This window comes from Ovis aries, chromosome 1 (genome assembly GCF_016772045.2).
Source record: "Ovis aries strain OAR_USU_Benz2616 breed Rambouillet chromosome 1, ARS-UI_Ramb_v3.0, whole genome shotgun sequence".
NCBI classification, from domain to species: domain Eukaryota; kingdom Metazoa; phylum Chordata; class Mammalia; order Artiodactyla; family Bovidae; genus Ovis; species Ovis aries.
In genome coordinates, this window is record NC_056054.1 from 174,743,689 (window position 1) to 174,768,778 (window position 25,090).

The 25,090-nt window shown below is 40.7% G+C and overlaps 1 protein-coding gene across 2 annotated transcripts in view; it reads right to left on the reverse strand.

Annotated features, from left to right (window-relative positions):
• Positions 1-1,443: 1,443 nt before the first annotated feature.
• MORC1 (MORC family CW-type zinc finger 1) overlaps positions 1,444-25,090 on the reverse strand; it is a 169,449-nt gene continuing 145,802 nt past the window's right edge. Inside the window, exons 23-27 of one of the 2 annotated variants that reach the window (XM_060417522.1) lie at positions 24,368-24,514; positions 15,237-15,324; positions 13,698-13,751; positions 4,985-5,179; positions 1,444-2,215 (exon numbers count right to left, since the gene is read on the reverse strand). In XM_060417522.1, coding sequence (XP_060273505.1) covers positions 2,057-2,215; positions 4,985-5,179; positions 13,698-13,751; positions 15,237-15,324; positions 24,368-24,514 — 643 coding nt within the window. In that variant the 3' untranslated portion in view covers positions 1,444-2,056. The remainder of the gene's footprint in view (positions 2,216-4,984; positions 5,180-13,697; positions 13,752-15,236; positions 15,325-24,367; positions 24,515-25,090) is intronic. The other variant, XM_060417526.1, reaches the window with a different exon arrangement.

A 25,090-nucleotide genomic window follows, 5' to 3' on the forward strand; every position in this document is an offset into this window, starting at 1 on the left:
TACTTAACATCACTGATTATTAGAGATATGCAAATCAAAACTACAATGAAGTACCACCTCACACCAGTCAGAACAGCCATTACTAAAGAGTGAATGCTGGAGAGGGTGTGGAGAAAAGGGAATCCTCCTACACTGCTGGAGGGGATGTAAATTGGTGCAGCCATTATGGAAAACAGAATGGAGATTCCTTAAAAAAACTAAAAATAGAATTGCCATATGATCCAACAATCCCATTCCTGGGCATATATTCGGACAAAAGATACACACACCTCCGTGTTAACAGCAGCACTATTTGCAATAGCAAGACATGGAATCAACTTGTTTATCAACAGATGACTGGATAAAGAAGATGTGCTACAAACAGATACAATATTAGCCATAAAAGAATGCAACAAGGCCAACTGCAGCAACATGGATGGACCAAGAGATTATCATACTAAGCAAAGGAAGTGAGAAAGAGAAGGACAGATACCATGCATCACTCATAGGTGGGACCTGAAATATGAATTTACCTATGAAATAGAAACAGACTTACAGACATACAGAACAGATTTATGGTTGCCAAGGGAGGAGAGGGGTGGGGAAGGAATGAACTGGGAGTTTGAGATTAACAAATGCTAACTATTATATATATGTATAACTGAATCACTTTGCTGTACACTAGAAACTAACAAAACATTGTAAATCAACTATACTTTTAATAAAATTAATTAAAAAAGAATGAAAAGCACAAGCCTTATAAAAGAGAAAAAAGAAAAATGTAAATGTCCCTCATAAAATGTATATCTACATAAAATAAATTTTGGTGTACCTATAGAATGGAATAATAAGGAGCAGTTTAAAGATGAGATAGTCCTACATGTACTAATTCTGATATGGAATGATCTTGAAGATAAATTAAGTCCCAGGTCCATTTAACCTCTCGTCTCTGCTCTATTCCATCATAGTTGTTCAGGCGGAGGGAGTGAAAATGGCAAGAGAAATTAAGTGGGAGAAAAACAACAGCATTTTTGGATGCTATTACATCTGTATTTATATCCATATAATAATTTATAAAGTTTTATATACATTGACTGATTTTGGATGAATTCATAAGTAACTGTTAAAAGCATGCCTCTTAAGAAGAGTAATTAAGCAGCTAAAGGCAAGAATGTGGTAAAAACTTTCACCATATTCCATTTCACCTGTTTTCAATTTTGTACCACAGGGCTTCCCTGGTGGCTCAGATGGTAAAGCATCTGTCTGCAATGCAGGAGACCTGGGTTCAGTCCCTGGGTTGGGAAGATCTGCTGAAGAAGGAAACGGCAGCCCACTCCAGTATTTTTGCCTGGAAAATCCCATGGACAGTGGAGCCTGGTAGGCTACCATCCATGGGGTCGCAAAGAGTCGGACGCGATGGAGCAATTGTACTACATATGTGTACATAAAAATAAAATTATACAATTACACAAACTATTAAATGTTTTATTGCTTTTATCCAAAGTTGCAAACATTTCTAAACAAAAGTTATCAAGGAAAATGTACAATTCTTACATATATGTGTAATATGTATTCACATTATACCTAGAAGATTGTTTCTTTCTGTAACTCAATAATAAAATTATCATACAAAATATATCTCAAAGTTGTTTTGGGAATGTATATTACCTGCTTTACTGAGTGCTGACTGTAGTGGAGAAGGGGTATAATGTCTTTCTTTTTCAACTGAAGTTTCATAAGGAGGTGATTCTGTAGTCCTTTGAGTATTGCTCTTAAGAACCATGGTTTTACAATCTTTTTAGTGAAAACAAAATATAAGCCTAAAAGACATATCTTTCTTAGTAGCTCACATGAGAATTAGAGAACTCTGGAAATGGTTTCTGAAAGAACAGGAATAGTTACAGAACAGAACTGGTAAATATGCAAATTATAACTCAGTCTCCATTTTTAAAATACAAAATTTTCTTACCATTAAACAAGGTGAACTTTACAATAACAAGAACAGAGGAGATTTCTCTTTTAAAAAAATCTTCCTTTCTTATTAGCATTTTAAAAAAGGGAATGCCTTTTCTGACTTCTAATTTTGAGAAATATTTTCCTGTTTTTCTAAAAGGAGACGATGCCCTGTATCTGTAGTCACTTTATTTACAAAAGCCTTCTGAAAAAGGAGATTATCTTCTTTCAGCAAAGCTTCTAAATAAGCATCAATCTGCTCCAGATCTCCAGCTGGACCACCCTGGAAAAGAGAAGCAGCAGTCACAACTGGGGAAGAAGCTACAGGGTTGAGCCCGGTTGTCTGGGTGACCTTGGACCAGTCTTCCCTACAAATCATGTAGCAACAAAACCCAGTTTGCATCTGAATAATGCTCTTAACCTTTTGAAATGATTTTGCATTTAATCTCATTTTATGTTCACAAGTGGTTAGGACCTTAGATCTTTTTATTCTTCTTCTGTAGTGGAGGTTGTTTAACTGTGGTCTTTTTCTTCCCCCTTTGATTTAATTACTTGTCATATTCCTAAAGCCCCTACTCATCTCATTTTTGTCTCTGTGTGTGTGTTATAGGCTCTCCTCTTAGGGATGACCGAGGATGAGATGGCTGGATGGCATCACGGACTCGATGGACGTGAGTCTGAGTGAACTCCGGGAGATGGTGATGGACAGGGAGGCCTGGCGTGCTGCGATTCATGGGGTCGCAGAGAGTCGGACACGACTGAGCGACTGAACTGAACTGAACTTCCATCTTAAAATCCATGAATTTTGAGTCTTAGAGGCAAAACAGATGGGTAGGCAAATTCTGACTTCTCTGTTTCTCCTCCTTCCTCTGCAGCATCTTCCCCCATAGCCTTCGGCTTGCTGCCCTGATCTGTCCCCCCTTCCCTTTCTCTGCCTCTTTCTCTCAGTACTCTATTGGGGTAATCTCAAGCTCTCCTTTCCTGAGTTTCTTGATCCATGAACAGTTGGACAAATGCTCCCTCTTTCCCTAAATCACAGTCCCCCAGGTCCAACCACAGGATCAACTTGCTCTCCAACTGAGCTTATGGTTAGGAGAATTTTCAGGAAGGACCTTTCAGGAATAATCCTGATGTTATCACTGCTTCCAAGTATCTGGCACTAGGGTAGTCTCTCCATCCCTCATCTGGTTCCATTAAATGTGTTGTTTGCTTTGTTCCTTTTGCCCTAGACTTGTTCAGCCCTCTAACAAGTCTGTACTATACTGCATTCCAGCTTTGTAACTAGGACCCTGTTTCTGCAGATGGGTTTCCATGATGCTGATATTCACTAGGGTTTCAAAATATTCACAGACCCTGAGGCAAGCCCTGTGTGACCCTTTCTGACACTAACAGCTCTCAGCCTGTTCAGTCTGGTCTAATTCCCTGGCTCCTGCTTTCTACGCAGCAGGCCAGACTTCCTCCTAGGACTCCAGGTTGGTTCTTGTCCTCAGCTTCTTCAGGAGTTGCCCCAACAGACTGCTCCAGGTCCATTTAACCTCTCGTCTCTGCTCTATTCCATCGTAGTTGCTCAGGCAGAGGCAGTGAAAATGGCAATTTCAACTAGGGAAAGCAGGAGCCCTTTGAGCACCTCTCCAGCAATACTGGATAAAGCATTTCACATAATGTGGCTAAAGCCCTTCACCTCTTTTCTAAAGTTTGTGAATAAAGCAAATTAAGTTAGAGATGATATACTTACTTTGGTTACTTTGAGGAAACCTAGGGTCTGACACAGAAAGAAGAGTAAACTACTATTCTTTCATTAATTTTTTCCTAGCTGAACAGATTTGCTATTATGAGACCCAATAGTTTTTATGAACTTTCTTGATAGAGAGCCGTATTCTATTACTGTGATGAAGAACTTTGGTCTTTATAGTTTTTCTTGTTAGGGAAACAACAGGCATAACTGAACCCTATCGTGGTTCACCAGCAAGGCTGTGCTCCAGGCCGAACTCTCTGTGGGAGACAGCTCCTGCCTTCTCACCCTGCATGGCCCAGGAAGGACCTGTCTCCTGTCCCAGACTCAGGGCCGATGTCAGAATTTTCTGTGCAGCCCAAGACAATTTTCTCCCCCTTCAGACCCTGTTCCGTATAGTTTTAAAGCAGGTTTTATGATATCTAAGGATCTTCCAGGTTACCATGACAATGATCTGAGCCAAAGGCTGGGTGTGAAGCAGCCCCAGGAGTGTGCCGGTGTCCACCCCCAGGGCTGGGGAAGCAACACGATCTACGTTGCTGAGTGTGCGATGACAAGTTGCTCCAGACACAGACCTGCCCCGAGGGCTTCCACAAAGCTCTCTGAGCCCCTCTTAGGGATCTTTCCTAGGAGTCCCACTCAACCACCTTTGTTTACACCCCGAGAAAAGCTGAGCAACACAGACATAGTTCCTGGGCTCACTGCTGATTTCACAGTTTATTTTTTTAGCATCTACAGAGAGACTTTTTCAACACTGGCTATATATATTTGAATTTTTGATAGATTCTTCCCAGCATTTCTGTATACTGTAATCAAAGACAGACTGTTCCTTACTGACCCAATCTATCACAGAAGCCCAATTCTTTATGTATTTAAATACATAAAAAAAAACAAGAGGAACAGTAATTCATACTTACATGATATTTCCTGATTTCTCTAACCTTGCCTCTAAGATTAGAAAAGTCTATTTTTTAACCTATATATTAGGATAAAAATTAAAATCTTTTCAGTTGTCTGAAAAAAATTTTTTTTAATTCCTACCAGAAATAAGCTAATGAGAAGACAGAATAATTGAAATATATCAACAGCCCAAAGCTTCTGATTTTTTTTAAGGGAAAAAATAATAGGCCTTTGAACAATGTCCTAACTTGTACTTTTAAGGCTCATTTATTCGTGATTTGCAGGTCTTAGGGAGAGTGAGGGCTACAGTAAGTGACCCGTCCACTCAGTATGTGGACGACGATGTCAGGAGAGGAAGTCAGCCCAGGGCTCTCTCCACAGCATGTGTTCCTACTAATCAAACAACACTTCACTACTTACCAGCTGAAGCTTCTGCAATAATACTGCCAGTTTTACACGAAGCTTATTCAGTTTATCTTCAGTAAGCTTTCTTTTTTTTTCACATTGTCCGAGAGATACTTCATTAACCATTTCTCTGTGGTTTGCGTCACAGATAACAGACTGAATTTTGGTCTTTAGTTTTTTTTCATATTGGACCATGTAAACATCACGGATCTGGGAAAGTTTTTAAAACAGTTTTAGCATATTTTAAAAATGTTACTTTCCCCTTCATATCACAATTCCACACATCTGTCTCTATATGTATGTACTCTGGGTAGTCTACGTTTAAGATAGACTGGTCCCTTAAGGAACTGACAATCTGATGGAAGAGAAAGGAGGGAAAATGTACAACAGTCTAGTAACTATAATATGAGAGGGCACACCAAGGTTGGCTCAGAAACCCTTGCTTTGAAATGAAGAAGAAACTGAGTAACGGTTGGATTTGTTTTCCCAACAGGGCCACCATATTCTTCAGGGCACAAAGGGACAGGCGCCTGTGCCCCCTCTCCACAGCAACAGCAGAACAGCCAGCAACTTGGGGTTTCCAGACAGATTATGTATTGTCTATGACTCAAATTTGTAGCATCTGAAAAACATAGACGCTACAATAAGAGGAATTCATAGTTTGTCACTCTCCTTGGGTTGTTTAATATGACATAAAGACTATGGTTATCTACTAACACGTATGACCTTTGCTGATTCAAGAGCCTTGGTGATTTTCCGGAGCTCACATTTATTATGCCCGAGACACTTACAGGGCAGAGAGAAGGCATGGAGCAGCAAATGCTTCAATTTCAAAATGACATTAATTGCCTGTATCAACATTCTGAGGAGGCCAGGGGGTATTCTGAGAACAGAGATATAAGGCAAATTCTGTTTTGACAAACATTTGAATGCTTTTGCAATAAAGAGATTTCTGTGTTCTAACAGGCTGGGTTGCCAGGAAAATTGTAAGGTAGCCGTGTTTGTTTTCCACCACACTCACTGCACATGCAGGCTCTTTCCCAGCACTGTCCATGTATCTCCTTTCAGTACTCCTTGACCTCACACACAATTCTCCTTTTTCTATAAAATTCTTTAAACAAACAAACATCCCTAGGTACACTGATTTCTGTTTAATAGTCACTGACTACTTCCTAAATTCAAGGCACTGAATTTTATAATAGTGATGAAGAGATATACAGGGTTCAGTCTTTGCCCTCAACAACCTTCTAGTCTATAGAATAGGAGAATACAAGTCTGTGAATATTATATCTTATGGGAGAAAATGGACTGTGCCCCAAGTAAGGCACAGATATTACTAAAGTTGAGAGGAGGGTGAGGAGTCTCCATTAAATTGAAGAGCATTAAAGTCCCAACTTAAGGTATTTGAGTTAGGTTAACATCAGTAATTTATCCCCAAAGGTAAACTTCCATGTGCTATTAACTGAGGGGATATTTGGGAGTGGGGACCCAAATACCACTCCAAAGTGGCAAACATTGGCCATATATACACGTGTTTACACACATACATACACTCACATATATCATGTGTGGTATTAAAGGCAAGACTTCATTTTGAGATCAATAGATTGCCATGTAAGGAAATCTTAGATGTTTTAAAGACTTACATTGCCTGGATGTTTGTGTGAGGGATGTTTGTGTGAGACTCTGAAATCCTTGACCTGGCTTTCCCTCTTCTTACCTTACTTCCTAAACTCTAGCCCTCGATCTTCCTGGTATACACCAAGCTCTCTCTTGTCACAGGCCCTCTTGCACTTGCTGCTTTCTTTGTTCAGTAAATTCAGCTCCAGGTCTACACAAGGCTCCTTCCTGGCCTCAACCAGTATTAAAACATGGCTCAGATATTCCTTGCTCTCTGTATCTGAAATAGCCTCTTCTTCCCCAACACACCAAGACTGTCTATCCCCTGGGCTTGCACAATTATTTTACAGCACATCACACTGGATATTTATTTATGTCTTATTTGAGTGTGTATTATCTATCTTTCCCTTTGGAATGTAACCTCAGTGTAAAAAAACAAAACAAAACAAAACAAAAACTGGTTTCATGCACCTTTATTTCCAATGCCACAGGAAACTAAACAGTAAAGAGCTGGGACAGCAGATGTTCAGCATTCACCAGCAAGGGATTTTCACACATGTGGGCCAATCCTGCCTTGAAAAACAGGCTACATTCTGGATCTTGGAGGGGAAGCCATTTTTGAAAATCCTTCCTTCAACCTACAAGAAGCTGATGGCTTACAACTAAGGCAACCACCACCTCCTCCAGGAAGCATCATAGATACTTCTGGTGGAGGCTTCTGTCAAATCTAGGAAGTAAGATCTCCCACGGCCTGAAGGGAGAGCAGGGTAAATAATGCAACACAGTGGGAATAATGACGGCAGAGTGATAGACGGTTCAGAAGTCAGCAGCCAACTACAGTTCTTAGTTTTCAGAACTTCAGAATTTATAGCTTTTGCCATCCTGAACAATAGCCAGGAAACACTTTCTTATAAAAGGCAACAATAATAAAACAAACCAAAATAGATAAAATTAAAAAGAAACACAGAATATGAAAAACAATGATTACTTATTGCTCATCAGCAATAAAAAGAAACACACAACTGTTACACTTAATGGATTTGAAGGGAATTTCATTGATGAATAAAGCCACTCATAAAATGACACCTACTCTATAATTCCATTTCATTAACATTGCTCGAATGACAAAACTATAGAGATGGATAACAGATTCGTGGTTGCCTGGGGTGAGGGGTGTCTGTGCGGGTGGCCTCTGACTATAGCGGGCTAACACAGGGGATCTTTGTGCTAATGGGAGCTTGTATTCTGACAGTGGTGCTGGTGACACAAATCCACACACATGATAAAATGAGACACACATTCTACCAATTTCAATTTCCTGGTTTTGATACTGTACTATAATTATATAATTATGAAAGATACAAGCACTGGGAAAAATTGGACGAAGGGTACATGGGACCCCTCTACTAGTCTATAATTTGCTGTGTATCTACAATTAATTTTTTTTAAGTTCAAAAGATAGCACTGTTAATACAGTATAGCTTTAAGAATGTTTATATAGCACACTATATTCAAAATCATATTCAGTCTCTCAAAGTTCACTATTTTGTAACCAGCGAACCCTATTTCCTTCAAACACTACTGGCTAACTTAGCCAGTTTCTTGATTTATGCTTCTTTCTCAGGCTAACATCTCCACAAGGTTTCTATAAAAGGTGACAATTTTGACAACTTTGAAAGCTGAATGTAAAAGGACTTCTGGCTGTTTTAACATTTTAATTAAGGTGGGTAGAGAATTGTAACAGGATGAGAGGCTTAGTTCTGCTGGTTAAACTCACTTTTGTAGAGGTATTTGTGGTGGATCAAAAATGGAATTCTTCCAAACCCTATTAATTCAGGATGGAATTAGGATTTGAAAGAAAGGATATTCAACTGAGATTTAATTTTCTGCCTTGAATTTAAAAAGTCAGAGCTCTGGCAGCTCTGGAGCTCCAGAATTCTAACAAGTTTGCACAAAGTAAGGCAGGCCTACAAGGTCTATAGATTTTAGTCCTCTATAAGAATATGCACGTGTTTGTGCAGGCAGGCATTACAGCAGAAATAATCACCTTTGATTCAATGCACAGTAGTAAGGTCCAGATGCATCAAAGGTTCTTATTGATGCCTCTAGAATATGAGTAGATTGCTAATTTCAAGGATTCTATAGTCTAATTGGGGAGAAAATGAAATACAAGAAACTACTGTAATATAAGGCAGAAAATTTAATTAATGCTAAAATATAGTTTTAAGGTTCTCTCAGAATACAGAAGTCAAGATGAGTTAGTTTCATATGGAGAGACTAAGGTAGGCTTGACATAGAAGGCAGCATTGGCTAAGCGCTACAAAGAGTGGGTAGACACCTGTGGACTGGGGAAATGGGAAGGAGTATTTGGTGGGGGGATAGCACGGGCAAAGGCTCAGAGGCTTGCCAGTGTAGTAGGTTGGGGCAATTCCATTTTGGATGGAGCAGATGGCTTGCAAAAGGAAAGAATGAAAGATGGTAGTTCAGGTTGGGTTACACAGGACCACCAATGCTGTTATGAATCAGCTGCTGTTCTAGTAGTTATGGAAATTGCTGATGCAGTCAGGGCAAGGTGACCAAAGAAGTTTGTAACTGCCAGGGGTCCTCTCTTCATTAAACATACATACCTTAAAGCAAGGTGCATAGTTATCTCCTAACAGATTTCAACAAATGATTTTAATATTAATAGTTTTTATAACCATGCACTTAAAGCTACTAGACATTAACAAAGTCCCTAAGATCAGTTTCATGTGAGGAAACTCATGATTTCAATTATTCTGTATTTTGCTTGTGCTCTCAGTTTCAAAAGGAACTCATGGTCTCCTGACTCTATTTGTTTTGATTCTTTGAATCCCACCTGCCCTGAACATTAAGAGGATTCTGCTGCTGTTGCTAAGTCGCTTCAGTCATGTCTGACTCTGTGCGACCCCATAGACGGCAGCCCACCAGGCTCCCCCGTCCCTGGGATTCTCCAGGCATGAACACTGGAGTGGGTTGCCATTTCCATCTCCAAGGCATGAAAGTGAAAAGTGAAAGTGAAGTCGCTTAGTCGTGTGTGACTCTTAGCAACCCCATGGACTGCAGCCTACCAGGCTCCTCTGTCCAGGGGATTTTCCAGGCAAGAGTACTGGAGTGGGGTGCCATTGCCTACTCATCCTCTATTAATATCTTGAATAAACAGTTATTCAGTCTGGCCTCCAAGACCCAACAACTTGGCTCCACTATCAAGTGTAGACACTGAAAAAATATCATTTAGAACAGATATGAAGGACATGTATATAGCTGGATAAGCTGAGATGTATGACAAACTAATTTGTAGAAAATTTCTAAGTTTTACAGTGTAAATATTTAAAACAGAGTTCCCTAACCAACAGATAAAGATCTGCTGAGAGATTCAGGAGCCTTACTGGCAATTTGTTAAGCTGGCTACCACAGACTTGGGACAATTCCTGGCGGGACACTGAGCAACCTACCTACCACATGCCCTCTCGACACCATATCTTACTGTCAGTAGCTCGCCATATACAACTCGTCCTGTAATGTCAAGGTGGCTAGTAAGTAAACAAGAATCTTTTATACCAATAGGCTGAGAAGCTGTAGTATAGCTGTTGTTGTTGCTGTTAGTCACTAAGTCATGCCCAACTCTTTGGAACCACATGGACTGTATAGCCCACCAGGCTCCTCTGTCCATGGGATTTCCCAGGCAAGAATACTGGAGTGGGTTGCCATTTCCTTCTCCAGAGGATCTTCCAGACTAGGGGTTGAACCCATGTCTCCTACATAGCAGGAGGATTCTTAACCACTGAGTCACCTGAGAAGGCTGTAATATACCTACTACAAGTAATACATGAAAATTCTATAAAGATGAACTGTTACAGTCTGAATAAGAGAAAGATGGAAGAAAGTGGGGTCATGAAGAGCTCTGGAGTGGGACAAATCTGGGTTCCAACCCTGAATCTACTACTTACTTGTATTATGACTTGGAATGTTATCTTTCTGATTCTCCATTTCCCTATTACTAACATGGAGACAGCGGCACCTACCTTCCAGGTGTTGTGAGAGTTAAATGAGGCAACATAAATAAAAGCCTAGTTCAGTGCCTGGCACTAGTGACTCTTAGTCAATCACAGTGTTAGATGCACTGATGAAAATATTAGCACTAGTGCTAGAATAAGATCAAAAATATATTGGAAAAAAGGCTGTCTTTTATTATAATCAGGGAATGCTGACAGCTAAGTCTTCATACTGAAAATGTTCAATTGCAGCTTTCTCAAAAAAACATTATCCAGAAAAGAAATTCATTTTGCAGTTGAACAATGATGAGAAATTGAGAGTTACAATATTCCTTCATTTCCAGTTGCTTATCACAGGCCAGCAGACACTCAGGGAGAGACATCAGAGGCAAATATATCAACAGGGGTATTAGGTTTAGACACACCCTAAAATTGAAACACTTTGTGACACAGCCTTTTCAGAAGAAATCTAGATTAGGTTCGAATTTTCATTTCAAGTCTGCCTAGTTACATGCTTCAGGGAACTTACTTCCCAATTCTATTTCATTTATAAAACATGAATATTCAAATGTACTCCATTCCCTACAAAAAGGATAAGGAGATGCCTATGCTTATAGTTATACTGAACACAACTTCAGGGAGCATGATTCACCTCCCAATCTTTATAGATTTGCATGTTATTATGAGAACTTTCCAGAAGATGGCTGTAAACATAAGCACTTGGAAGAAGATGCCAGTATGTGAGCTAGTGATGGAGCTGGTGCACCTGTCGGAGCAAACACAGGTGATGTGTCAGTGGAGTCCAAACATCTCAGCATTGATCCTGGTGCCATGAAAAGTTCTAGACTGTTGTGGGCTCCATGAAGTATCTGGGAGCTTCGGGGGTGGCACTGGCTCCAATGCTAATCCCTTGTACTGGCTGGGACAAGTTCACACCTTGCAATCTCAGTTCCCTTGAGTGTGAATTAAGGAAGCTGAGGGCATATGATTTTGAGGTATTTCTCCAGTAGAGCCAAAGGACTCTGTGGACTCTCTTCCCCTCCCCCACCAAGGGCATCTTTAAGAACTAGATACAGAGTATTCTAAGAAAACTGTAAAAAAAAAAAAAAAGCATCTGCTGAGAGAAAGATTATAATGAAATACACCAAAAAATACCAGTGATTTGTGAATGGTTTGAGACTATGGATGAATTTCTTAAAATTCCTTTTAATTTCTTTTATTGCCATTAACTATTGAGCTATTTCAAATCCTAAAAGATGATGCTGAAAGTGCTGCAATCAATATGTCAGCAAATTTGGAAAACTCAGCAGTGGCCACAGAACTAGAAAAGGTCAATTTTCATCCCAATCCCATAGAAAGGCAATGCCAAAGAATGCTCAAACTGCCACACAATTGCACTCATCTCACACACTAGTAAAGTAATGCTCAAAATTCTCCAAGCCAGGCTTCAGCAATACGTGAACCGTGAACTTCCAGGTGTTCAAGCTGGTTTTAGAAGAGGCAGAGGAACCAGAGATCAAATTGCCAACATCTGCTGGATCATCAAAAAAGCAAGAGAGTTTCAGAAAAACATCTATTTCTGCTTTATTGACTATGCCAAAGCCTTTGACTGTGTGGATCACAATAAACTGTGGAAAATTCTGAAAGAGATGGGAATAGCAGACCACCTGACCTGCCTCCTGAGAAACCTGTATGCAGGTCAGGAAGCAACAGCTAGAACTGGACATGGAACAACAGACTGGTTCCAAATAGGAAAAGGAGTACGTCAAGGCTGTATATTGTCACCCTGCTTATTTAATTTGTATGCAGAGTACATCATGAGAAACTCTGGGCTGGAAGAAGCACAAGCTGGAATAAAGAATGCCGAGAGAAATATCAGTAACTTCAGATATGCAGATGGAACTACCCTTATGGCAGAAAGTGAAGAAGAACTAAAAAGCCTCTTGAAAAGTGAAAGAGGAGAGTGAAAAAGTTGGTTTCAAGCTCAACATTCAGCAAACTAAGATCATGGCATGGAGTCCCATCACTTCATGGGAAATAGATGGGAAACAGTGGAAACAGTGTCAGAGTTTATTGTTTTGGGCTCCAAAATCACTGCAGATGGTGACTGCAGCCATGAAATTAAAGATGCTTACTCCATGGAAGGAAAGTTATGACCAACCTAGACAGCATATTAAAAAGCAGAGACGTTACTTTGTCAACAAAGGTCCAACTAGTCAACGCTATGGTTTTTCCAGTGGTCATGTATGGATGTGAGAGTTGGACTGTGAAGAAAGCTGAGCACCGAAGAATTGATGCTTTTGAACTGTGGTGCTGAGAAGACTCTTGAGAGTCCCTTGGACTGCAAGGAGATCCAACCAGTCCATCCTAAAGGAGATCAGTCCTGGGTGTTCATTGGAAGGACTGATGTTGAAGTTGAAGCTCCAATACTTTGGCCACCTGATGAGAAGAGCTGACTCATTTAAAAAGACCCTGATGCTGGGAAAGATTGGGGGCAGGAGGAGAAGTGGACAACAGAGGATGAGATGGTTGGATGGCATCACCAACTCAATGGACATGAGTTTGGGTAAACTTTGGGAGTTGGTGATGGACAGGAAGGCCTGGCGTGCTGTGGTTCATGGGGTCTCAAAGTGTCAGACACGACTGAGCAACTGATCTGAAATGAACTGATAGCCACTTTCAAAATAGAAAGATCATAAACCCAAAAATCTGTTGATAGAATTTTTAAAAACCCAGAGAGATATCATATTGTCCAAAATAAAGATGTTAACATACAAATGATTTCTGATTTAGCACAGTGTATCAAAAATTCAATGACTCTATTTCTTAAAGACTCCAAATGTCATATTTCCTGTTCAAAATATAGTCCAATAACAAGTGTTTAATAAGCTTTATGGTTTGGAAACATTTGCATCTTTAAAACTCAAAAAGATGTTGCTTTGTGACATCTGATATGCTACACATTAATCTAAGTCTTGATAAATGAGTGCAAATTTGATTTTCTTTCAAATGTAACATTTGGAAATGTGTATTATTTCTCCTTTGGAATACAGGATCATTTAGAATATAAATGACTACACTGAAAGGAAGCTTACCTGGTTGAAACACATTTTCAGCTTTTTGTTTGTCTGTTCTGGGCACTGCTCCAGCTGTTTTCATAAATGATAACAGAACAGGATATTAACTTTTAGAGAATGAGCTGTCTACAGTTGAGCTACAGCGTGTAAGTATCTAGTAGTATAAACAAAGCATCAAAGCCTAGAACTTGCCAATATTGGTACTATGGGTTTTTAAAATCCAAGTTAAATTAATTACCTACAGTAGACCTCACTTCATTCTAAAAATTATTAAGATAGCTTACATTATACAATATGGTTTTAAAAATTTGCAGATGAAAAAGAAAATCAAGGTGAGGGAAAGTAAATGATAAATAATAAATAAAGAAGCTGGAGTTAGGATATCATGGATGGGGGCACAACAGCAATAATCTGGGGAGAGACACTGACACATGGGTCAGTATTTAAAGTTAGAGACTAGTTGAGGTCACCTAGAAACATTTAGTAGAGGAAAGTGGTATAGGAAGAAGCCCTCAGAAATGCCAATGCCTAGCAAACAAATAGAGAAGTTGCCAGCACAGAGGATGGGGGAGGGAAGCAGGAAAATGAGAATTTTGTGCTGTCATGGAAGTTACAAAAAGAAAGTGCTCCAGGAAAGAAAGAGGGGCCAACTGCAGTGATGTCTCTGAGAGGTCAGGTAAGAGAAGTGACTACGGCATTGGTCAGGAGAGTGGCCACTGGTGGCCTGACAAGACAGTCCCAGTGAAGTCGTGGAGTCAAGCTCCATGGGAGAGAACGAGGTGAGAGTGGATGGTGAAGAAGCAGAAGCGATGATGGACTTCATCCAGGATCAGATGAAGGCATACGGCACCTCTGCAGATTATCATGTGGTGCTCTTTTCACTGATACCTTTTCACATGCATCTATCTTTTCCACAAGCAACACCAGGCATGAGATTGGAGACAGAGCCCCCTAACCTCGTGTACCCGGTGGGCCTCCTCCAGCTCTGGTGAGCAGCTCTGGTGGCCTCGGGCCTGCACCCCTCACTCAACTTCTGCCCAGCCTGCCGGGACTCAGCAGCTTGGGGACTGCCCCTGGTGAGCGGTGCCACACTCATCCTGTGTGCCCCAGGGAGCTGCTGGTCAAAGTTTTCCTTCTCATCATATATAGTATTGCCACTGAGAGGAGACTGCATAAATATGGATACAATGTTCCTCATCCTTGCCTGTGATGTCTTACTGATTCTAACCCAATCTTCTCCTTGGTTCTTCATAAAAGGTGGCTGAGGGAGAGTATCTAAGGAACAGGGACTATTTCTGGTGCAGGGAAGGAAGTCAAGGACTATGTCCTGTCTCTTTCCATCTCAGTGACCAACTACTCTCAGTCTGTACAATCTTCCCAGAGTTTAATTAAACTTTGGCCACGTTTGTTTCCAATGCAGCTTTAATTCTCAGCCACCCACTTGGTATAAAGTTCCTAATTCACTAAATCTATTCTAGGTAACCCTTTACCTCTTCACTGAAGATTCAATTCAGGGTATTATGTCATCTCCTCAAAGTTTAAAAAAAGCCAGCTTACCTCAGAACTTGCTGTAAGTTCCTCCAGAGATGTCTGGCCAAACTCTGATGGTAGCTGATACTCAGGAAAAAAATACAGAAGAATCTCCCTAGGAAGGTAAGCACAGTAGAGATGGGAATGCACCAAGAAAAGAGACGCAGCACTCATATGTCAGAAATAGATCTGTCTCCTGGGTTCTGTGAAGTTATCTTGGCAAAGATAAACATTCATAACTGGCAAATAGTTAGTTTTTATCACTGGCATCAAACTGTTCTACAAAAGGCACTGACTTTTGTAGCGGGGACAGGGAAGTGGCTATGCTGTAAAAGGGCAGCACGAGGAATCCTCTTGGGGATGGAAGTGTGTATCTTGGCTGTGTCAATGCCAAATATCCTAATTGTTATATTGTTCTATAGCTTTGCAAGATGTTACAAAACCAGATAAAGGGTACAGGGGACACCTCTGTATTATTTCTTACAACAGCATGTGAATCTGCATTTATGTTAAAATAAGACGTTGATTAAAGCAAGCGAGCATGAGCTCACAATGCCCATCCCTAACCAAGCAGTCCAGAAGACCCTTGCACCTACTTGAATGTTCTCCCTGGCAGAGGTCCAAGCCAACACTGCAAATCTCCTGGAGGAAAAGAGGCTGACTGATTTTTTTTTTCCCCTAAGAAAACCAAGGAACTTAACTCTCGGGAGCAGTTTTTTCCTCCAGGACTATTTCAAGAGCTCATACTGGACCCAGCCCTTTCTAGACAGCAATGGTCATTGTCTGACAGGTGCTTCATTTTGTCAGAAGGCAGTAGCACTCTGCCCTAGTGTGGTGACTTTTCTAGGATTAATCACATAGATGATACACATTTCATTCAGGAACAAGAAATCTAGAAATTTACAGCTACCACATCTTAAAAGTGAACAATGTTTTATGTTGGAGTGTTCCAAGAACTTCCAAGGGATTTACAAAATTTTTTCAATTATAAAATAACTTGGCACACAAAGAAAAACATCTTTTTCTCATATAATTTACACTCCCAGTATTTTAAGTATATTATTGGTGGTGATATTCATTTGTAATTTTAAGGAGATTTAATCTAAAAAGTTAAAACTCCTCAGGATTTCACAGTAGTGAAAGTAATACACACACATACAACACCTCAGAATTATTTGCCTGGCTAGTAAGAAGCTGAGCGAGTAGGAGGCAAGATGAAATGGAGTTTCTGGGTATTTGAGCTGAGCAGAAATCAGCTCAAATAGAAATAAATGCTTCAACTAGACTCCCTGGGAAAGGGGGCCTGTGGTTAAGAGTATGCTGGTTTGGTGAAGCAGAATTGGTGAGAGGTTTTTAAATCCAAACCATCCCTTTCCTTCCCTAAATCTAGCCTCCTCCCCTCCAATATGAACACAGGGTTGAAACCTCATCTAAGCACTGGTCCTTTTCACGGTGGGTATAAATTCTTTTGGGTTTATATTTAGAGCTAATCAGCAATCTTCCAAGGAAGTATTCCTAGAAAAACAAATATGTGGAGGTGGTGGCATGTGGTGGGGAGTGGGAGAGGGCAAAGGGGCAGGTTGAGGAGAGACAAAGTTCTGAATCAGTTCTGCATTATTCTCAATCTGTAAAATCTCTGCATCAAAATTTACATGAAACATCATTATAGTCTGAATAATGTCTCACACATGTGTACTACTATTTCTAAAGACAGAGCGGTAAAGAGACACACACACACAGAGGGAAAGACCATTTTAAAGTAAAACACTTTATATAAAGGTTTTATGGAATCGCTTGTTACAAATAGCTCGTCATGGTTGTATTTTCTCAATATCCTTAAGCTCATTCATTCCACAGACATTTCCCAAACCTCTGCTAAAACCCAGCCTGTATCTAGTGGCACTTTCCAGAGACTGGCATCATGCCCCCATGCTAGGAACCCAATACAACCTTATTACGCTGAATTCAGCCTCGTAGAGAATGCAGACATTATGAAGCAAACTATCCAATCCAGTGTCACAGAGGCTAGAATGAGAATGCAGCCTCATGGTTACCTAAAGGATGGGACCCAACCTTGTGCTTGGGAAGCCCCAAAGGAAGAGCCGGAATTAGCCAGCTGGAGGGGCAGGGGATTCAGCCTGTGAAAAAAGAATTGCAGGCCAAGCGCACTATATGCTGGAGAACTGAGTGTTTTCTGATGGCACTGAGAGCCCTGGTCAGATTCAACCACTCTTTCTAAAGTGCTAAAAATGTGCTAAATGTTGCTGTAGGCTTTATATACAAAACTTCATATAATACTCATGGAAGCTCTTTGATTGAGGACTTTTTCCTACTTCAATCTGTCTGGTTCTCTAATCGTTAAGGACCCTCATCCCTACCCTGGGACTTCCCAGAAGGATCAGTGGTAAAGAATCTGTCTGCCAGTGCAGGAGATGCAGGTGACGTGGGTTCGATCCCTGGGTAGGGAAGATCCCCTGGAAGCAGAAATGGAAACCTATTCCAGTATTCCTGCCAGGAAAATCCCACAGACAGAGGAGCCCGGTGGGCTACAGTCCATGGGACTACTAAGAGTCAGACACAGCTGAGTAACTGGGCACATCCCCACCCCAACCTTCAGTCTCCCTCTCTGCCCCTCTCCCTCTGGGACCTCAGTATCTAGCTTTGTACCCTCTTCTCCACATGGCTTCTGCTAAACAGTTCTTCCCTTGGGGATTCTGTCCCATGAGACTGACAAAGGAAACAAATCATTAATATCCTGCTCTGCAGTTTGTAAGTACAAACACACAGACCTTCACATTTTCCTTTTCCTGAAAAATTAATTCAGGAAAACTGTTAGACACTACTGAAAAGAGGGTAAGCTACCAACAATTACAAATGTAGGGTCTGAATGTAGATGCTTAAGAGCTCTTTAAAAATTCCGTTATTTATTGCCCTGAGTCCCTTTCTTCAGTGATAATCTTCAATGACACCTTCTTTTGTTCCTGAGGATATATTTCATCAAACCTCTCTCCACCCTCAAACTTTAGGTTCCCTTTAAGACAGAGACAGTGATACTCTAATCCACAGAAGGTCCCACAAGGAGGTGCTCAGCACAAAACAATCGGAATAAACTGGTGTCTGGAGTATCCAGGTGGATGCTGTGTATTTTGGGGGGACTCATGAACTAAGTGGGCTTTCCTAGTGGCTCAGACAGTAAAGTATCCGCCTGCAATGCAGGAGACCTGGGTTCGATCCCTGGGTCAGGAAGATCCCCTGGAGAAGGAAATGGCAACCTACTCCAGTATCCTTGCCTGGAAAATCCCATGGACAGAGGAGCGTGGCGGGCTAGAATCCATGGGGTCACAAAGAGTCGGACACAACTGAGTGACTAACACACAGACACACGAACCAAGTGCCGCCATTCACCGGGAGTCTTTTGGCACCAGGAACACCCCTTCTTCCCTTGGAGCATTTACTCATAGTTCTACCCCCGAACTTGACAATAAAATCAGGAATTTGTCTTTAATAACATTATCTCTCTTCTTGGAAGCTCAAGACGTAAGTATCCTGAAGATCCTTCAGAGCTATTGTTTGCATCCAGGACTGTGATCTAGGACTAGCTAGGATGCCCATTTCTGCAGAAACCATATCTGTATCTGCAAGTCTGAGCTGCAAATTTTTACTGAGTTCAACTACTTGAGCTACAACACTGAATCAGCTCTGTCTCCATATATATGATGACCAGGCTTTGAAAATCTCCAGCTCAGGGCCATTTCCTTTTCAGTCCATGGTCATATCCTTTCTCAACAGAGTACTTTTTCCTTAAGAAGAATCTTTCTTGCATTAACACAGCTCCACTCTTTCTATATATGAGCACAGATACACAGAGTTTCCACATTATCTTGTCGTTCTCTTTGAAGTGTAAATTAGTTAATAATAAGCTTGGTCTTGGCTAAGCAGAAGAGCAAGCCTCCTACCTGAGGAAGAGTGAAACTCCCTTCTTCACCTCAGTGAAAAGGCTATAGAAATGACATGGCTCCACTTTTTAAACCCAGGAGTCAAATCCTGATTTTTGACAGACCTCAATTGCTGATTTTTTTTAAAAAAATTGTGATCTTTTCTTTTGCTTCCATAACAGGCATACATGCTCAATTGTTCAGTCATGTCTGACTCTTTGCGACCCTATGGACTGTAGCTTGCCAGGCTCCTCTGTCCATGGAGTTCTCCAGGCAAGAATACTGGAGGGAGTTGCCATAGCTGGTAGCAACCTATAAAAAGTGACTTTCTTTTTAAATTTTTTTTGGCATTTTTTAAAGTTAAGATAACATAAAGCATACTTGTACTTTTGTACAGGTGAAATCAATGAAGTCTGACATTATCAAGTTTACATCTACAATGATAAACTGAAAAGGCACTACAGGTTAGGATTTATGAGTAAAAACTGTGAGACTAGATTGCCAAGATTTAAATCCCAGCTCTACCACTTAAGAGTTATGTACTATTGGGCACATTACTTAACCTCTGCATACCTTAATTTTCTCATCTGTAAAATAGGGATAATGAAACTATCTATTTATAGGGCAGTTGTAAGATTTAAGTGAGTTAACATATGCAGAGCCCTTAGGACAGTGCCTGGCACATAATAAGTGGATAATAAATATTACTATTGTTGTTGAAAGTGATCTGAGATTTGATACTGCTTCAATATTTAGGACCATCTGACAAAATTCAGCAATCTGGATCTCAGTTTACCTTATTTACCTCTTACTTACACAACTCAGATGCACCCCATTATCTGAAAATACTTTAACATCCAGCAATATTATTCACTGCTTTTTACAAAAATCCCTTTCAATTTAATTAAAAGAGTTCTTTGAAAATCTACTAATATATGTTAGACATGGTGTGAAAGATTCAATCTGTTTTCAAAGGAGTTACTATACTTGCAGATTAAACAAATTAATATACAGAAAACAAAAATAACGCAAGACAGGAAAATGCCAAAGTGAGCATAATAGGTGATAAGATGGATGATAAAAACTTCCATTTTTAGTGGAAGAGGCCCACTTAGCAGTGTTGAAAGGGGTAAAGATGATGTCACATTCAAAGTGACCCGAGTGGAGGGAACACTCCGCACCCTGCAAAGGAACTGACTGCTGTCTTATTTGTGACAAGCAAGACAAGTCTGGTGAACAATCATGATTATAAAGAATATGGTGCCCTCCACACTGTAGACAGGCCACCAAAACCTTCATGCCTGGAAGAATTTAAAGTCTAGTTAATACAAGGACTAACATATAGACCAAGCAATATATCAGTGCAGTATAAGAAGGAAAAAAAAAACATAACACAGAAGGCAAGAAATCTTTCTTCATTGGTGAAATGTAAGAAAACACACTGCTGCTGCTGCTGCTAAGTCACTTCAGTTGTGTCCGACTCTGTGTGACTCCACAGACGGTAGCCCACCAGGCTCCCCCGTCCCTGGGATTCTCCAGGCAAGAACACTGGAGTGGGTTGCCATTTCCTTCTCCAATGCATGAAAGGGAAAAGTGAAAGTGAAGTCGCTCAGTCATGTCTGACTCTTTAGCGACCCCATGGACTGCAGCCCACCAGGCTCCAACGTCCATGGGATGGATTCACCAGGCAGGAGTACTGGAGTGGGGTACCATTGCCTTCTCTGAAGAAAATATACTACATCTTGCTAAAGGCAAAAGAGAAAACAGGTAAATGAGGAGCTCCTTTTATTTCAGTTAAAACCTTGTGTTGTGTGCAATTCTTTTCCCAGTGAATATTTTTATAAAATAATCACCACAAAAAAATTCAAGCCAGTATAGAAAGGAGCTTATTTATTAACTCATTTGGCTTTCAGAGAATTCAGTTGATAATAGTATGATGATTTTAAGTACTAAAGATTCTGCATGTTCATTAGGGAGATGGTTTCTGGGAAATTTTAATTTTCGACTGATGCCTAATTATAGAAGTGGATGCACCTTACAGTCTTAGTACTCTCAATCAGATCATCTCCTTTTTGATCACATGTAACTCATTAAGATGAACAGTAATGATACACTTAGATGCAGAACAAAAATTAGACAAGTAAAAAAATAAAGAAAATGATAATGTATAGTTGTACATCCAAACTCTGCTACAAGACAACCAGGCAAGTCTCTCCAGGCTTACAGTGTAGAGATGGCAAGGCATGTGTGGTATCTGTATGTGTGTATGTATTACAAAAAGTGTGTGTGTGTGTGTATGTGTGTACATCTGTATGTGTGTGTGTGTGTCTGTGTGTATACACTGTGATTAAGAGGATGAAATTCCAAATCAGGGAGCCTGGACTCAAACACAGCCCTGTCCTTGGCAGCTGTGTAATTATATCTGTGATCTGTGACTTCAAGAGTTACTTAGTGTCTATCTCCCTTTTTCTTTTTGGCCATATCACGTAGCATGTGGGACCTTAGTTGAATTGAGACCAGGCCCCCTGCACTGGACGCTCAATGTCTTAACTACTGAACCACTAGGGAATTCCCTAGTTTCTCTTTTTCAGTTTAACTTAAAAAAAATAGTCAAAAATAATATCAGCTTTGTAAGTTCGTGTAAGGAGCTAATGTATAAAAACCACTTGAGTGAATGAATAAAATAAAATAATAATGATTTTTAAATGATAGCTATTATTATCAAGAAGGCCTGGTTCACTTGAAGCAATGTTCCAGTCATTGGACATGTCATATACATTGTCCATACATTTGAAAATAATATGCATATATTTATTTGCATAAATAAATGTACACAGGCATATTCATATATAATTTATTGCATACTACCATATCTTAGGGACCAATTGACATGCCTGAATCTTATAACTAGTAAGAATCCAGGATTCAAATTTATGGCTACCCAACATCAAAGATGAGGATCTTACATAAAGCTTCTGATCAAGTACCGATAGAAGGCAAGAAAATGGGTGGAGAATCCCATTCTTTAGGGACTAGACTGTGGGCCATGGCAATATGACACGGACATCCACCATATAATCGGGTGATACTGGTCCTGTCCTGAGGTCTGGTTTTCTCTGTTCTATTCCCATGCTAGTACAAGCTTGCCAGCCAGGCAACATGCAGAGCTGGTGGTCACGACTTAGTGTTCGGGAACGCAGCACTCTGACTTCATTCCTTGGTCAACAACTTGTCACTGGGTTCCCACTGGCATTAGTGAAAATGTGTCCTGATGCAAAGTCCAAAGTGGATCCACCTACATACAACAAGAGCTTCCCTCTTTCACCTGGGGCAGGATAGGCATTAGTCGTTACGTTCCTAAAGGATAGCAGGTGAGCCTTCATCTCATGTAGTAGAGCCCCATGGCCCTGGATGCTGCCACAGAGACTTCCCTAGAGCCCAGGGCAACGACAGAATGGCATCCATGTCTTCCAGTGGTTTGCAGTCTATTTTCACACACAGGGGGCTTCTCTGGTGGCTCGGACAGTAAAGTGTCTGCCTGCAATGCGGGAGACCTGGGTTCGATCCCTGGGTTGGGAAGATCCCCTGGAGAAGGAATGGCAATCTACTCCAGCACTCTTGCCTGGAAAATCCCATGGACGGAGGAGCCTGATAGGCTACAGTCCATGGGGTTGCAAAGAGTCGGACACGACCGAGCGACTTCACTTTCACACACAGGACCCTAGACCCTGTCCTGGGCCTGAGTAGGGGCCTTGGCTCCCTATATATATCCCCTACCTCACCTTTCTCTTCCTACCTGTTTGCCAACTCTCTTCTTCAGGAAGATTGTCAGTCTCTGATAAGAAAGTCAAAATGTCCCAAGGGAAAATACTATTCCAGCTAGAGCACACTATGTGTTTCCTTCTGCTAAAAGTCTCTTACCTTATCCAGGCCGCTCACAGTCTGTGAAGCCCAATCAAACCAACTGGCTGTGCTAATTTAGTGGTGTTTCTGCTCCTGACCCCCACCCTCTCATATGACACCTATTTGAGGGCATTCTTCTGTATAGTCACTTCTTTGGCTTGATCTTGAAGCCCCCTATCTTTGGCCCCTACTTGGAACATCTCTGAACTTTGAACTTTACGCTCATGTCTCCATCCTTGCCGGTAGTACAGATGTGAGACTTGGGCCATAAAGAAGGCTGAGCACCAAAAAACTGATGCTTTCGAGTTGTAGTGCTGGAGGAGACTTCCGAGAGTCCTTTGGACAGCGTGGAGATCAAACCAGTTCAATCCTAAAGGAGATCAACCCTGAATATTCATTGGAAAGACTGATGCTGAAGCTAAAGTTCTAATTTTTGGCCACTGGATGCAAAGTGCTGACTGACTGGAAAAGACCCTGATGCTTAGAAAGACTGAGGGCAGGAGGATAAGGGGGCCACAGAGGGTGAGATGATTGGATGGCATCACCAGCTCAATGGACATGAATCTGAAACTCCAGGAGAAGGCCATGGCAACTCACTCCAGTATCCTTGCCTGGAAAATCCCACAGACAGAGAAGTCTGGTAGGCTAGAGTCCATAGGGTCTCAAAGAGTTGGACACAACACAGCAACTGAACAACAACTCCATCCTTTGAGAACTGAGACCCAGACATTTAAATCCCTCATTAACCATGCCCGTGAATGTTAAGGTTCTACACTGAAGCAAAAGGTAGAACAGTTTCTCTCAATAAGTTCAGCATCTAAAGCTACAAAAAAGACTTCTTAGAAGGCCATAATGTCATTAGGGTCTTAGTGAGGCAGAATTAAAAAAAAAAAAGAAGGGGGGGGGAAACAAGGGAAGGAGGGAGAGAAGGAGGGAAGGTAGAAGAGGAGAAGGAAGAAGGAAGGAGAACTTCAGTAACAATTTTCTTTTTCCCCTTTCTGATAAATGTCCCTCATTCCTTTGTTTTTAATAGCCCTTTCTGTCCTATCTTCTATCCTTATAAATTCTGATTCTTTATTACACTGGAGAGAAAACTAACATCCACTAGATTGCTGGACCATGTAACAATAGGACAGTTAGTGACAATAATTTGATTTGAAAAGACATGTAACCCACACTATATCTAAATCAGTGCAGTTAGGAGACAAATCATAAAGTCATTCTATTGAATTTTCTCAATAATATCACCACTCAATAGAGAAAGAAAATCAGGAGTTGTCACTGCTTAGAAAATTCAACAAAGCAGGTAAACATCTTTACCTTAAATTAGATGTCAGTTTTCTTACTGTTTCCTTGACAGACGTGCTTTGAGAAGATTCTGTCAGTGAAGAAGCAACTTTACAACCACCACTCACAGAAACTCTGGCTTTATATCCAGAACTTGGATTTAAATCTTCCACTGGCATACTGGGCAAAAACAAGCTGAGGGTTAGAATTTCTAAGTGGAAATCATATTAGATCTAATAAATGAAAAAATATTAATACACAACAAATGAGGTGTTAATATGTAACAAATGAATGCATGGACATAAATGTAATGCTGAAAACTGTCATTTACACAGATATAAAAAAGCAATTCTCAATTATATGAATACTGTTTATTCCTAAAAAATCTTGTTTCAAGGTTTTTGGGTAACCACAATTAAACAGAATTGGCAGTACTTTATTTTTAACAACAGCAGTGATCTACCACTTGCCTCCTATTTGTTGGAAGGAGTTTTTAAACTCAAGTTCTACTTTAGCCTGTGGGAGAGTGAAAATGTTAGTTGCTTCAGTCGTGTCTGACTCTTTGCGGCCTGCCAGGCTCCTCTGTCCATGGAATTCTCCGGGCAAGAATACTGGAGTGGGTTGCCATTTCCTTCTCCAGGGGATCTTCCTGATCCAGGGATCAAACCCAGGTCTCCTGCATTGCAGGCAGATTCTTTACAGTCTGAGCCACCAGCCTGTGGGAGAGTGGGTGCTAAAGGTAGGTCCAGAAATAAA